This window comes from Mustelus asterias, chromosome 23 (genome assembly GCF_964213995.1).
Source record: "Mustelus asterias chromosome 23, sMusAst1.hap1.1, whole genome shotgun sequence".
Lineage (NCBI taxonomy): Eukaryota > Metazoa > Chordata > Chondrichthyes > Carcharhiniformes > Triakidae > Mustelus > Mustelus asterias.
In genome coordinates this window covers 56,193,512-56,209,996 of record NC_135823.1, presented here as the reverse complement: position 1 = coordinate 56,209,996, position 16,485 = coordinate 56,193,512, and the positions used below count along the sequence as shown (strand labels likewise).

Genomic DNA, 16,485 nt, shown 5'->3' with positions numbered 1-16,485 from the left:
TCACTGGATCAAAATCCTGGAACTCCCTCCCTAACAGCACAGAATGTACCTGCACCACATGGACTGCAATGGTTCAAGAAGGCAGCTCACCACCACCTTCTCAAGAGCTATTAGGCTTGTGCAATAAATGAGGGCCTAAGTCAGCGAAGCCTGAATGAATAATTTTTAAGAATATCTTAAAAACACACAGCAATTTAGTTTTTTTTTCAAACTTTTAATCAACTTTGTTACACTTCTGCTAATTGCAAAACTTACAAACGGTTACCAATATTCCATGAAACATGGCCCAGTGACCTTGGTAAAGCATCCAAAAGGGCAAGTGCACAGAAATTTTTTTGTAGCAGTTTCAAGTGTTTTGCAGACCTTTGCACAACTACATAATGCTCAGGTTATTATAAATATACAAACATGGTCAATGAAACACATCAAAAATCTGAAAAAATAAATTAAAAGCATACATCTTTCCTATTAAAGCTTTATTTTTGGATTTTATCAGAACCATGCTGGCGAGAGATGAAGCATTATGCAAGTCCTTTTACTTCAGGGACCTTGGCGTTGATTTTGCCCAGGCTCAAGGGCAAAATCTCTCTTCAAGCAGATGTTATCAGTCCTACATAAAAAGAATATGAATAACCTCAATTTGTTTTCCAGCAAGGTCCCATTGCAAACTGTCATTGAGAAAAGAAGACACTCAGCAGCAGTAACTTACTCCGTTCGCTTGTGTTTTTTTTTGTGGAGCAGTAATCACATCAGTGAAACTGGATGGGTTGAATATGAAAGCACTCAAAAAAAAAAACCACACACACACACAGCTGAAATTAAGCTTTAAAACCCTTGCATTAAAGACCATCGCTACTGGTCTGCAATGGTTCTGCAAGTTCTTCCAGCCAGTTCTACTGATAAAGAATGCTAGAATTACCTGCAAGACACAAAGTCCAATTTAAAGGGGAGGAAAAAAGTGGGATAGTGACGATAAACCCGCTCTTTAAATTGACGCATTTTGCACCAATCAAGTAATAAATACAACAGAAATCAAGCAATTAAAATGTCATGTAATGGCAGTACTGCACTACTCCCACTGCCAATTACTTCATATAACATGTCATGCCAGTCAATATATACTTTTCACCACTGAATACATTTATCAGCCGATTAGTGTATTGGAATCGAATTATCAAAGGTGATCAATTATGCAACATTCAGGATTTCCCATACACAAAAAAAAAACACCTTATGTTCTCATGATATTCTCGGATCTTACTCAGGATTCAATTACACGGTTCCATCACAGTAATATAACGACCAGATATTTTCTTCTCCAAGGAGAATGCTTGCTAAACGTACGATCAATCGCAGACAATGCAAGTTAACGCACCCAGACAGGACATTTAGAAAATTGGTTCAGGGCACAGTTGGTGAAGCACACACTCTATTAGAAAGCCAGGCAAACGTTCTGGTTTTGGATTCTCTTGAGGTGGAGGCATTTACTATGCAGTACAAGGCGGGAGCAGGGGTGTCTTTGGTGCGATCCCTGGGGTCCACTCTTCAGTAACGTTATCTCAAATACACACAAAAAGTCTACCTGCCTCAATGGTCACTTGACCATTAATCAGGAAACTTTCCTGAAGTTTAAAGGGAAAAACAGAACACACAAAGTAAAAAAAGTTACTCTCAAAAGATGGCTAATTTAATCTGCACAATTTTACAATTAAGTATCCCTTCATTACACTCGCTAGTGCATTAATAATCAAAATGTATTTTAATATTAATATGCGACTTGATTTACAATTTTGAAACACAAACAGCTCCGACAACCTTCAGGATCTTTAAACGAGCAAGATTTCCCAAAAATATTGTTCAGGAGTTTGGGTTTCATCCAAAGTGATTTATTAAATCGTAAGAAGGAAATCCAAAGAGAAACATGCAAACTCCAGCCGCACAACAAAAAAATGAGTATCACGCAAAAATGAGGGAGTTGCAGGGTTGAAGAATTAAGGATTTCACTCAACAGAGATTAAAGCAGGACAGACTGGAATACTTTAATTTCCTCTTGAAGTAATTCCAAAATAAAATTTTCCAAGGTTTAACAAAAACAACTGGTGGCGAGGTAACCTCCTCCAAGCACAAGGCAGGCTCTGAAAAACATTTCCAGATATGAAGTGGAAAAACATCGTGCCGCAATTAAAATAAAGGATTGGATTTAACATTAGTCCTTTTCACCAAAGCGATGGGAGGATTGCATGAGCTATTGAAAATCGCTAGCATGCCCGTTTTAAAATATATGCACCCCCAGACTGCTAAGAGGAAGTCACTTACAAACTTTGAAACTTTAATGAACAAGCGTATGGACACAGGAGTTAGTGTGCACAATTTTTGCCAAGTCATTTTCTAAGACACAGACAGAAATCTCATTCAAGCTGGTGAAAGGTGAACCCAAGAGCAGGTGACAAGAACAAAGAAACATACAACACAGGAACAGATCCTTCGGCCCTCCAAGACTGTGACGCTCATGATGCCCTAACTAAAAAACCTGTCCTTACTGGGTCTGTATCCCTCCATTCCCTCCCTATTCCAGTACCCATCCAGAGGCCTCTTAAATGTTGCTAATGTGCCTGCTTTCAGCAAAGTGCCCAAAGATATGCCAGCATTCCCAGTTTTAATATTCAACCCCACACTCTCAATAACTGGAGCTGCTTAAATCTGGTGGACAGATCAATTAACAGCTCAGTTGAGCTTTTTGCATTCATTGATATAATAAAGGGGTTCCTGTGGCGTTGCTTGTGGGCAGTTGGAGGATTTGCTATGTTAAGGACAGTGGTAGTAGTTTCCCACTGTGCATAATTTATCATCAGCTATCTATTGAAATTGGTTTTCCTTGAGGGCAAAAAGCCTAATCGTTCTAAACAGATTCCGAGGTCAATTAGATGCCACTTCCTCAGAGAAGATATCCTGAAGTCAATAAGAGGATGACCCCTGACTATTTTTTGCTACTGATGCAGCTGGTTGCAAAATCCAAGTTTCTCACAGTCAGAAATATCCACAAAAATAGCTCTTTTAAGATTTGTTTTGTGCTTGTATAAAAATGCAGCACATTCCCAGTCTGATGCAGAACACTAGATGCAAGATTTCTAAAATATACATCTCCCTGCACTGGTAACACCAACACTGCCTTTGCCCATTATGTAATAGCGACAACTGCTGGCATTAAATCCTCCAGAGGAGGGTGCTGTGACTTCACGAATAATATGAGACAAGACTGCCTCTTAAGACTTTGCTGGCTCCAAAGATGGTGCTGCAACATCAGCCTGTTACAACAAACACAGGTAAAAGCCATGCCTGCCCCTCCAACTAGCAGCGAGCAAGGTCATGGGAGATTCTTCATTACTGAAACTGCCACTGGTTCCCAAACTATCTATTTACAATCTATGGCTGGTTGCTGGGGGGGAAAAATTAAACTGTTTGAGGAAGGACATACCATCCCAGAACTCCTCAGCTGTAAGCAGCAGTCAGAGGCAGGGAGGAGGCACGCTCATTAAAATGAGACAGGCAGAGACAGGTCCTCATAGGACTTAATTTTTAAAAAGGCAATCCAGCCTCCGATCAACTAAGTAGAGAGTGGTACGAGCAGTGGGTTCCTGATTGGTCTAGTTCGGTCAGAAAATGGTACACGTTGCCAGAAGCCCAAGACAGCATACTCTCATTTTAGTTACCAAGCAGAAACTAGCAAAGGATCCAGAGAATGAAGCATTCAGTTTCTGTTCGCTGAGGCGTGTTTGACCACTCAAACCCAGCTCCCCAATGTGCCCTGGATAATAGCGAAAGCTGACTATAATCCACATACTTAGTAGCACTCTCATTCCAGGATGGTTGGTGTAGGGATTGGGAAAATAAGTATCCTTATGCAGTATTGAGAAGTCTTGAGATTGAGATCAAAATTTACTCTAGGACTGGAAATGGGCACAATTTGTGCGCACAAATATAATGGCAACAGTCACATCACATTTCAGAAAAACACCAATATCTACTTCCACCTAGTTACAACTGTACCAACAGTTTTCTCCATTCAAGCTGCTTAGCCCTGCAATTTTAATATATCTCATCCTGTGCTTTAAATTATCTGTTACATGTCAGAAAAAATACCACTGTGTTGCTCATATAATGTTTACATCTTTAAGTCAGTCCACCAGGTCTTGAAGTCTTTGCAGACCATGGAATGAGTATAACACAATTTCAGCATCAATCACAACTCAAAAAAAATTCCCTTCAGAATATTTAATCTTCAAAAAGCTGGAAATCTATTTCATTGGTTCCACCATATCAACGTGTGTTAATCTCCTCTCCCTGACTGATGGGTTGTGCTGTAGCTGGTTACGAACGATGGATCAAGGGGATTCTTGACTATGTTACACACTCACTGAAGCAGACCTACACAAATATAAATTAGACTAAGCGAATTGATCCCACTGATATCGTGAATCTTAATTGGTCCAGAACAGACAGTTCACAAAATGTTACTTAAACATCACCAGGGAGGATCTTCAATGCATAATGAATGAGTGCAAATTATATAGAAAGGAGGACAATCCAAAGCTATCAGACTAATATCATGAGGGAGCACCAAGTGCAAACAGCAATCCGACGTAAAAACATATTAAGACTGTGTGCACCGATCTCACGTTGATTTATGAACTGGTGTCTAGGCTTTTTTGGGCACATAACTACTGAAATGTTTTTTCCAACTCAAACCCACTAAGTCAATCTTTTCTTCTAAATCGGCACAATTTAAATAGCTATTATTTTTAATAGCTCTGCAGATTTTACAGAAAGTGTGGCTTATTTTTATATGAATGATCCAGACTATAAGCTTGGAGTGGGGGGGGGGGGGGGGAACCACTTTTGGAATAAATGTTAAGAACTCTCAACATAGTTTACTGGGTTGATGCACCATGGGCTGTGGAATTTAGCAATAAAGTCCATCAGCAAGCTTGCTGATTTATCCATGGCTTCTGCAGAGTTTCCTGATCTTTTACACAGGACAGCATCACAATTGTTCCCGGTGTCCTTGGGCTACAGAGAGCAGATAGGAAATATAACAAGCTGCCCCATTCTTAGTTGCTATCCAGTGCATGTCTATGTGCAGTTACTACATAAGCAGAGTGTATCTGACTCTTGCAATGCCTGCCCCCACGCTCCCCCCCAGTCAAATAAACAGGTGCCACTAGGTGCATAAAACTACTCGAAGACCATGTTAGCTGTACAACTGCTGCTCTTTCAGGAAAAGCAACACAAAACAGGAATATCAGGGTCATCCAGTGTGTGGGTGAGGGGGAAAGAGGGAAAGATAGCTGCTTAAAAACGTTAACGGCCTTTTAAAAAAAAAAAATGGGTTAAAAGCCACATAGAACATTGCAATTTTATTCCTTACGCAGAAAGGAAATACCAGGTGATTCCATTTAATTATTCAACTAATTCATCACATGAAATATTGAAACATTTACTTTTAAAAAAGTTCAGTTTAAAAACATTAGAAAGAACTTGCATTTATATAGCTCCTTTCATGACTGTAGGACATCCTAAAGCGCTTTACATCAAAAAGTACTTTTGAAGTATAGTCACTAATGTGGGAAATTAGCACAAACCAGGTTGGCTATTTCACGTGTTTTGTTTATTACTCTTTATTGTGCTGCTGTCTCTTAAGCCTGGAGCAGATAATCTTTGAGAGCAAAGATGTAGCTACGATATGTAAAACATAGTACAATACTCCTAAATACAAAAGCAATAAAAACAAATCGGGATTTTGGTCATACTTCTGAGCTTACAAAACAGCAAGGATATCTGAAGTATCGTATAGATGTCTCCATATTCAGCATTCACTTTACAAAGTTGGCCTCTTTTTATAGAAACTTTTGCACCAGTGAATCGTGACACTTCCTTGCCAAGTTAAGTAAAGGTACACTTCGAGTTGGCCTTAGGGAACACCATTTCAATCATCCATACCAATATTTCGGAATAGATATGACATTGATTCACCATTGTGGATTCTTCGAATGGCCTCAGACAAGATCATGCTGATATCAACGGTCTTTATTTTATGGCACTGGAGTTTCTGGATTTCGTGTGGGATTGTATTGGTTACTACCACCTGCAGAAGAGCAACATATATGATTAACGGGAAAATGCTAGCTCAATACCAGATCTCTGCCAATAACTTACAACAAGTCTGCACTGTTCCATAACCAATTACAATTAGAAATGGCTAGATAGCTCTAACAAGTGGAACATGGAGCACTTTGCAACAATACAGATTTGAATTATAATGGTTTTATAAATACTACAAAAAAAACTGATTATTTAACTCAATATCATGGACTACCAATTAGTAGACTTTGGTTACCTCATCAATTGCTGATTCTTCTATCAATCTGGGTGCGTCAGACGACAAAAGACCATGGGTTGCCATTACATAGATTTTGTAAGCTCCTCTTTCCTTCAACGTATCCGCAGCTGCTAAAAAGCTATCAACGTCATCGATTATGTCATCCTGTGAAAATTATTAAAAATAATTATCCATTAACAAATCCTACTTCAACAAAATAGAAACTCAAATGCTTTAACTGCAGAAGGAATTGGAACAAAGCAGTTTTGTGTCTGGAGCACAACAATGATATTCCAACGGTAGCCAGAAATGCACCATCTCACTCCAGGTTTACATTTATATTTCCAGAGCTGCATTACAGCAGTATACCTAATGCAAATCTGGTTTACTGTACAATGTTAGCCTACTCCAATACTGCATTGTCAATGCAAGTCTTTTCAATACAAGTCTTTTCAATTCTGTCAATAAAAGCTACCTTAACCAAAGGTTTGCAATCTGGCAATAGATGATAATCTTCCTAAAAGCAATCAAATTAGATCCATTACATTGTTGGCACCTATGCAATAGTCTTCAACTTTCCAGACATCCACTCTCCATCATTAGATGGGTATGACAGACAGCAAAGAACAGTACAGCACAGGAACAGGCTCTTGGGCCCTCCAAGCCTGCGCCGATCACATTGTCCTATCTAGACCAACCACTTATATCCCTCTTTTCCCCAGTCTGTTCATGTGTCTATCCAGATAAGTCTTAAATGTCACTAACATATCTGCCTCAACCACCTAACTTGGCAGTGCATTCCAAGCCCCCACCACCCTGTGTGTGAAAGATTCCCCTGCATATCTCTACTGAACTTTTCCCCCCTTGAACTTGTGCCCCCTTGTGATTGTCATTTCTGCCCTGGGAAAAAGCTTCCAACTGTTCACCCTATCTATGACCTTCATAATTTTATAAACTTCTATCAGGTCGCCCCCTCAGCCTCCATCTTTCCAGGGAGAACAATCCCAGTTTATTCAATCTCTCCTCAGCTAATACCCTCCATACCTGGCAACATATTGGTAAACCTTTTCTGGACTCTCTCCAAAGCCTCTACGTCCTTCTGGTAGTGCGGTGACCAGAATTGGACACAGTATTCCAAATGTGGCCGAACCAATGTTTTATAAAACTGTAACATAATTTGCCAACTTTTATACTTGATGCCCCATCCAATGAAGGAAAGCATTCCATATGCTTTCTTCATCGTTTCCACTTGTGTTGCCACTTTTAATGGTTCTGCCATTTATTTTATAGCTCCCACCTGAATCGGATCTACCAAAATGCATCACCTCGCATTTGTCCGAATTAAATGCCATCTGCCATTTCCCCGCCCAATTTTCCAGCCTATCTATATCCTGCTGTATTCTTTGACAATCTTCATTACTATCTGCAACTCTGCCAATCTTAGTATCATCCGCAAACCTGCTAAGACCAGCTATGTTTTCTTCCAAGTCATTTGTAGATACTACAAACAGCATAGGCCCCAGTGGAACACCACTAGGTACTGACCTCCATTCGTAAAACCCTTCCACCACTACTCTTGATATTCTGTGGCCAAGTCAGTTCTGAATCCATCTAGCTACTCATCCCTGATCCCGTGAGATTTAATCTTTTGCACCAGCCTGCCATGAGGGACCTTGTCAAATGCTTTGCTAAAGTCCATGTAGACAACTTCCACAACCCTTCCCTCGTCAATCATTTTTGTCACCTCCTCAAAAAACGCAATTAAATGAGTGAGATATGACCTCCCTCGTACCATGACAACCATGTTGTCTGTCGCTAACAAGCCCAAGAGGTGTTGTTACATGTGGTCTTGTGGTCCAGTTCTCTTCCCCACTCCTTGCAACTCAAGTTAAAATGAAGTACATGAGCCTCTTCTTACAGAGCTTCTTAGAGGGAAGATGATACACCACACTGTTCTTTCAACTCCTGGTTTAAGCTGAGATTGAAATTAACCACAAACTGACGAAACAAGACCAGCATATTTGAAATGGGGTTATCCCACTAGATTTCTGTGTCCACAGACTATCATTTATTTTTCCATACACTAAAAACAGTTCTTTGCTTGCAATACTTTAGACTTTTCAAACATTAGCACAGGAGTTTCAGGTCCCATAAAAGCAAATTACTGTGGATGCTGGAATCTGAAACCAAAAGAGAAAATGCTGGAAAATCTCATCAGGTCTGGCAGCTTCTGTAAGGAGAGAAAAGTGCTGACGTTTCGAGTCCAGATGACCCTTTGTCAAAGCTTTGACATCTGGACTTGAAGCGTCAGCTCTTTTCTCTCCTTACAGATGCTGCCAGACCTGCTGAGATTTTCCAGTCTTCAGGTCCTGACAGAACAGTTTGAAAATAACTAACAAAAGAAGTTTGGAACAACATTAACGCAAGTATTTTGCAGGAAACATCAGTCTAAGACACAAAACTGCTCATTTGGTACCAACACTTAAAGACTGATACAAGACATTGCACTATGTAACTCTGCAGCAGTAGATATTTGCTCAAATTTAAGGTTAATGTAAACTGCTGCAGCACAGTAGGAACCTAATTTTACAGGATTTATTGGTTAAAGATCCATACGATCTCTGTAGAAATGAGTACGGAATAGTGAGGTCTAAGTTCATTTACGAGCCAAATTTCAAGCATTAAATCAATTTAATAAGAGGCTATCTCTGGATTGCAATCCAATCTCAAGATTCCAATTAGTTTTTGTTTAAAATTCCCCAGGCTATCCTTCTTTTTCATACTTCTCCTCCCCTCAGCAGATTATTTATGAGTGATTACAAGCAGCACTGATCAATCCCTTGCACAAAGAAAGCCACTGAACTTGCAGAAAATTCAATGGTCCGCATTAAAAACCTGAACGTTCAACTCCTCTCCGCTTAGTCAGTGAACATTCTGTTCCCCTCCAAGAGGAGTCAAGTAACTTTGAGAAAGATACTGACAATTAACTTAATAGGGTGAAAATCCAATTATGGTTTTATTGGTTTGGCAATGCAGGACAAACTTAGTACTGCTGCCAACTCAGAATAATGAACAACACAAGGGCCTCATTGACTCAATGCCAGTTCATAGTGAAGCCTGAATGTTACAAAGCCAACTTGTTTATTTACAAAGAAGCATGATGAATCAGAGGCTTCAGCACCAAACTTCAAGCTTTTAAATCAATTTAATGTGAATGAAGTGCACACTTCTCTTAAAAGGTAATGAAAAGTGACGGAATGGCTAGCCCCTTTTACAATCGTAAAATTCTTCCCCGGTACAGTTGTACGTTTCACCAACTTTAAACCTAGGTCAACGAATCTCGACGTTCCAAAAAGCTGAAATTCTACATCTGACCTTCTTAGTGTATATTATTAATTTGGTTCACCAATTCACTAACTGGATTTAATTAACCTTGAAGGATTCTGAAATTATTCTGGAAGTGCTGGTTTGAGAATATATATATATATATATTTATGTGCAAGTATTAGCATAAAAGACCAAATTTGAATTAACTTCCACAAAACTAGTTTATTCCAGAAGCCATCATTTACCTTGCCAGTAATATTTTGGAAAATGAAGTGTCTTCTTTTAAAAAAGATCTACTTTTGCAGTCTCCTTTCCCTCAGTACTAAACTAGTTCTATCATAGCAACTAGGGGACACAGTTTTAAAATGTCTCTTTTCTGTAGAGTCTTTGGAACTGTCTTCTCCAGAGAGTGTAGAATTGTCTAGGTCAATTCTAAAAGATCACAATTAGTCATTTAAAAATGGTGATGGATGTGGTACTCACTTAGGAGCAGGCCATTCGGCCCCTTGAGCCTTTTCCCACATTCAATAAGATCATGGCTGATCCCATTGTGACCTCAACTCCACATTTCCACCTACCCCAATTGTTAATCCAGAATCCACCTATCTCTGCCTTAAAAATATTCAATTACCTTGATTCCACCCCTCTTTGGAGAAGAGAGTTCCAAAGACTCATACTCTCTACAGAAAAGAGACAAGTTTAAACAGTTTCCCCTAGTTCAAGTTTCTCCCACAAGGGGAAAATATCCTTTCAGCATCCACCCTGTCAAATTCCGTCAATAAGATTACCTCTCATTTGTTAAACTCCAATAGATACAGGCTCAACCTTTCCTGTATATGCTCTGACAAAGGGTCATCTATCCTCGAAATGTTGGCTCAACTCTCTCCACAGATGCTGTCAGACCTGCTGAGATTTTCCAGCATTTTTCTGTTTTTGTTTCCGATTCCAGCATCCACAGTATGTTGCGTTTAACATAGCTGCTAAATCTGTGGCAGGTGGTGAGGGAACCAACAAGAGGGGGAAAAAAAACCTTACCTTATCCTCACCAAACTGTCTGCCACAGATGCATCAATAAATGGCAGCATCAGTTGGAGTGACCACCACACAGTCCTTGTGGAAATGGAATCCTATCTTCACATTGAGGCACCACCACTGAGCTAAATGGGATAAATTATGAACAGATCCAGCTACTCAATACTGGACATTCATGAGGTGCCATGGGCCATCAGCAACAGTAAAATTGTACTCAACACAATCCATAACTTCATGGCCCAGCATATCCACCTTCTACCATCACCCCCAAGCCAGGGGATCAACCCTGGTTCAAAGAAGAGTGCAGGGCAAGCAACACCAGGCATACCTAAAAATGAGGTGGCAACCAGAAACTACAACACTGGACTACTTGCATGCCAAATAACGCAAGCAATCAGCCAAGTGATTCCACAACCCACGGATCGAATAAAACTCTTCATTCCTGCCACGTCTAGTCCTGAATGATGGTGGACAATTAAATGACTCACTGGAGGAGGAGACTCCACAATACCCCCACACACAATGATGGGGAGACCAGCACACCAGGACAAAAGATAAAGCTGAAGCATTCACAACAATCTTCAGATAGAAGTGCCAATTGGATGATCCATTTCCCGAGGTACCCAGAAATAACAGATGTCAGTCTTCAGCCAATTTGATTACTCTTATGTGATAACATGAACCAGCAGAAAGCACTGGATAAGTAAAGGCTATCAGTCCTGACAATATTCCAGCAATAGTACTGAAGATTTGTGCTCCAGGATTTGTCACGCCCGGTGCCAAGCTGTTCCAGTACAGCTACAGCACAGGTGTCTACCCAGGAAGGAAAATGGAATGTTGTCATTTATTGCAAGGAGAATGGAATATAACTGTAGGGATGTTTTCCTACAGTTGTGCAGGGAATTGGTGAATTGTCCAGTAATGTCCACAGAGCAGGATAAATCCAATCCTGCCAATTACTGCTCCATCTGTCTGCTCTTGGTCATCAGCAAAGTAATGAGAGGAGTAGTGCCACAAAGCAGACTTGTTTAGTGGTAATCTGCTCTCTGACCCTCAGGGTCACTCACTTCCTGATGTCATTGCAGCTTTGGGTCAAACATGGACAAGAGCTAAACTCCAGAGGTGTGGTGAGAGTGGGACGGCACAGTGATACAGTAGTTAGCACTGCTGCCTCAAAGTGCCAGAGACTCGGGTTCGATTCCCAGCTTGGGTCACTGTCTGTGCAGAGTCTACACGTTCTCCCAGTGTCTGCATGGGTTTCCTCCGGGTGCTCCGATTTCCTTCCAGTCCAAAAGGCGTGCTGGTTAGGTGCATTGGCCATGCTAAATTCCCCCTCAGTGTACCCGAAGAGGCACCAGAGTGTGGTGACTAGGGGATTTTCACAGTAAATTCATTGCGGTGTTAATGTAAGCCACACTAATAAAATAAACTTTAAGCTCGAGTGACTGCCCTTGACATCACAACAGAGTTTGGCCTTCTGGGAAGAGCCCTGGCAAAACTGGAGCCAATGCCGAGCAGTCATCATCTCCAACAAGAGAGAATCTAACCATCACCCCACGACATTCAATGGCATTACTTCCACTAAAACCCCCACTATCAATATTCTGGGGGCTAACATTGACCAGAAATGACACGGGACTAACCTTATAAATACTGTAGCTATTAAAGTAGGTCAGAGGCTGGGAATCCTATGGCGAATATCTCACCCTGTGACTCCCCAAAGTTTGCCGACCATCTATATGGTTCAAGTCAGGAGTGTGATGGAATACTCTCCACTTGCCTGGATGGGTGCAGCTCCAACAACACTTAAGAAGTTCCACACCATCCAGGACAAAGCAGCCTGCTTGATTGGCACCCATCCACAACATTCACTCTCTCAAACACCAACACAGTGGCAACAGTGTGCACTATAAAATTCACTGCAGGAATTCACCCAAGTTCCTTAGATAGCACCTTCCAAACTCACGGTCGTTATAATCTAGAAGGTCAAGAGCAGCAGAAAACATTTGATTTGATTTATTGTCACATGTATTAACAGAGTGAAAAGTATTGTTTCTTGCACGTTATACAAAGCACCCCGTTCATAGAGAAGGAAACGAGAGAGTGCAGAATGCAATGTTACAGTCATAGCTAGGGTGTAGAGAAAGATCAACTTAATGCAAGGCAAGTCCATTCAAAAGTCTGACAGCAGCAGGGAAGAAGCTGTTCTTGAGTCAGTTGGTACGTAACCTCAGACTTTTGTATCTTTTTCCCAATGGAAGAAGGTGGAAGGGTGAATGTCTGGGGTGCGTGGGGTCCTTGATTATGCTGGCTGCTTTGCCGAGGCAGCGGGAAGTGTAGACAGAGTCAATAGATGGGAGGCTGGTTTGCGTGATGGATTGGGCTACATTCACAACCTTTTGTAGTCTTGCATGGCTTGGTATGGCTCCTTGCAGTCTTGGGCAGAGCAGGAGCCATACCAAGCTGTGATACAACCAGAAAGAATGCTTTCTATGGTGCATCTGTAAAAGTTGGAGAGAGTCGTAGCTGACGTGCCAAATTTCCTTAGTTGTCTGAGAAAGTAGAGGCGTTGGTGGGCTTTCTTAACTATAGTGTTGGCATGGGGGGGACCAGGGCAGGTTGATGGTGGTCTGGACATCTAAAAACCTAAAGCTCTTGACCCATTCTCCGTTGATGTAGACAGAGGCATGTTCTCCTTTACACTTCCCGAAGTCGATGACAATCTCCTTCGTTTTGTTGACATTGAGGGAGAGATTATTGTTGCCACATCAGTTGGACCACCACCACCTGGAAGCTCACCTCTAAAATACTCACCATCCTAAATTGAAAATAGATCACCATTCCTTGCTGGGCAATACTCCCTCTCCAGCAGCACTGTGGTGTACCTACACCATATGGACTGCAGCAATTCAAGGAGGTAGCTCACCACCACCTTCTCAAGTACAATTAATGATGGACAAAAAAATGCTGGTCTAGACAGCAATGACCACGTCCCATGAATTAATTAAAAAATGCCAAGAACCAGTTGCGTGAACCTTCACTGAACTCCTTCCAACACATTTACATCCCTCCTTAAGTAAAGGGACCAAAACTGTACACTCCAAATGTGGTCTCACCAATTCCCTGCACAACTGTAGGAAAACATCCCTACAGTTATATTCCATTCTCCTTGCAATAAATGACAACATTCCATTTTCCTTCCTAACCACTTGCTCTATATCTGTATACTAACTTTGTGATTCATGGATCAGACCACCCAGATCCCAAAGTACCTCAGAATTGTGCAATCAATCTCCATCAAAATAATGTGCTGCTTTTCTTTTCTTCCTGCCAAAGTGGACAATTTCACATTTTCCCATATTATACTCCATCTGCCAAATTTTTGCCCACTCACATAACTTAGGGTCCTTTGGAGAACACCTACTTCCTCTTCATAACGTACTGTCCTACCTATCAGTGTATCATCAGCAAATTTAGCAATCATACATCCGGCCCATGTGGCAGTCCACTTGCCACATCATGCTGACTGTAAAATGACCCATTTATACCTACACATCAGTTGCTAACTGGAAACCAGTCTTCTAACTTGTGGCGCCTCGTCAAATGCCTTCTGGAAATCTAAGTCCGGCTTAGTGAATAGTGTAGATGCATTCAAGGGAAAGCCAGACAAGCCTATTAAGCAGAAGATATTGGAGGTTTACAATGATCGATTTATATGAGGAAAGATGTGGGGGGTGGGCTCAAGTGGAACTGAAACACAGATATTGACTGGCTGAGATAACTGGCCTGTTGCTGTACTGTACCTCAAGTAAAAATTGCTTTTAAAAAGTCAATTTGTTTTATTATTTTCTATTTGCAGCAAACCTCTGAATATACTTACTGAAAAACAGGAAATACATTTCCTTACTAGCACTTAAACATTTCCCAATTGTGTACAGTTTATGTTTTGCATAGACTTCTCATGTGCCTACTCACCACAATAATAGCTATTCTTCCTCCTACATCGCCAACGACTGTGATGGGAGGTTTTTCTTTTGGAATGGCCACTGATGAAAGGAAAAATAAAGTCAAAAATTACATCTGTTTAACAGACCTATGCAATCCACTAGCACCAAACTCTCACTGCCAACTACTGGGCAGCTTCTGCAGCCACAGTCTTGGCAACTAAAAATTATGATTACTGAAGTATAATTAGAAAGTAGAAACAAAATATAGAATGCGCCAATGTCATTAAGTCTTCACATCCAATCGACACCATTGTAGTTACCAGTGGATAACTGTTTGGCCTGGCGATATCAGAATTCAAAATGTTTTTAAAACAGGTATCAGGAACCTGGCTTGGAATAATAATCCTAAACTGTTTTTTAAAAAGCGTTGGAACTTTATTTCAGCACTCAGTTTGCTCAACAAAAATAGCAAGGCACGTGTCACTGTAGACCTACTAGGGATTTCCAGACTGGGATGTATGGCTGCTGCATTTTTCACCGTAGGTGGCGAATGTCGGCCATCTACTAAATCTGACTCTGCATCTTGCACTTCACCATGAATCACTGCGATTCCTAAACGTAACCGCTCAGCAAAAGACTGTGCCCTGAAACAGAACAGAACAAGGCCCTTAAGAAACAGCCCTCGAAAAGAAACTCCCTTGCCTGTAACAATATACTGTGGATGAGTCACTGCTTTGAATGCAACATATCCAATTTAAAATTAATGAGTTAGACACATTGACAGAACTGGGAAAATATTGTTGCATTTGCTAGGATTTTGGTGGAAACTCAATTACAGTAACCTTATGACATATCACCATTCCTTCACTTTCACTGGATCAACATCATGGAACACCCGCCCTGACAGCGGGTGTAGCTACACCACAATGATGGCAGTGGTTCAAGGCGGTGGTTCACAGAGCAATAAATGGGAGCCTTGTCATCAATGCCCACATCTCACAAACGATTTTTTAAAAATCCCTATCCTGGTGCACACACCTTTTGGCAGATGCCGGTGACTTTGCAACAATAACCGCATTTCTGTAGTCCGGGATCTGCACAATGAGAAAGAGAGAGTGTGTGTGTGTCAGGTAAGAATTCCTTAATAAACCCTTACATGTTGATGAATACCATCAACATTATTTGATACTCAACTCATATCACATTATAACTATTGTTTAATATTTAAAAACCAACACAGATCTATTACAGAGGTACATGCTGTAAATGCTGGATTTAATTACTGTGTTCATTTCCTTGGAAGCGCGGTCTAAAAAGTGAAACCAACACATCTGTTAATGTTACTATTCTATATTATGTAATTCATGAAAGTATTTTATTACGAAAAGCACATTATAGAGTTGTTGGATTCTGATGTACAACATTAAGCAAAAATAAAAGCAACTATTTATTTCACAGAGGGTGGTACGTACCTGGAATGAGCTGCTGGAGGAAGTGGTCGAGGCAGGGGCATCGACAACATTTAAAAGGCATTTGGACAGATACATGGATAGGAGGGGTTTAGAGAAATATGGGCCAAATGTAGGCAAATGGGGTTGGCTTAGATGGCCATTTTGGTCGGCCTGGACCAGTTTGGGACAAAGGGCCTGTCTCCGTGCCATAGATTCTATGTAATGTCAAAGCACACCTGATCCTTGCATTTATATTACGCTATGCATATCTGCAGGTCAAGGCTGCTTGCGCTGTTAAGCTATGGTAGAAATAAATAGTTGCCTTTATTTTTGCTTAATGTTGTATATTAGA

The 16,485-nt window shown here is 40.8% G+C and overlaps 1 protein-coding gene across 9 annotated transcripts in view; it reads right to left on the bottom strand.

The window, feature by feature from the left end:
- Positions 1–207: 207 nt before the first annotated feature.
- The window catches only part of LOC144510805 (phosphoribosyl pyrophosphate synthase-associated protein 2), a 41,031-nt gene continuing 24,753 nt past the window's right edge, over positions 208–16,485 (bottom strand). For 5 of the 9 annotated variants that reach the window (XM_078240703.1, XM_078240707.1, XM_078240711.1 and 2 more), the window contains 5 exons: positions 15,721–15,776; positions 15,178–15,326; positions 14,711–14,781; positions 6,395–6,541; positions 5,368–6,142 (listed from right to left, as the gene is read on the bottom strand). In XM_078240703.1, coding sequence (XP_078096829.1) covers positions 5,984–6,142; positions 6,395–6,541; positions 14,711–14,781; positions 15,178–15,326; positions 15,721–15,776 — 582 coding nt within the window. In that variant the 3' untranslated portion in view covers positions 5,368–5,983. Of the gene's footprint in view, positions 1,623–5,367; positions 6,143–6,394; positions 6,542–14,710; positions 14,782–15,177; positions 15,327–15,720; positions 15,777–16,485 lie in introns of those variants that run through there. The other 4 variants (XM_078240706.1, XM_078240709.1, XM_078240704.1 and 1 more) reach the window with 2 other exon arrangements.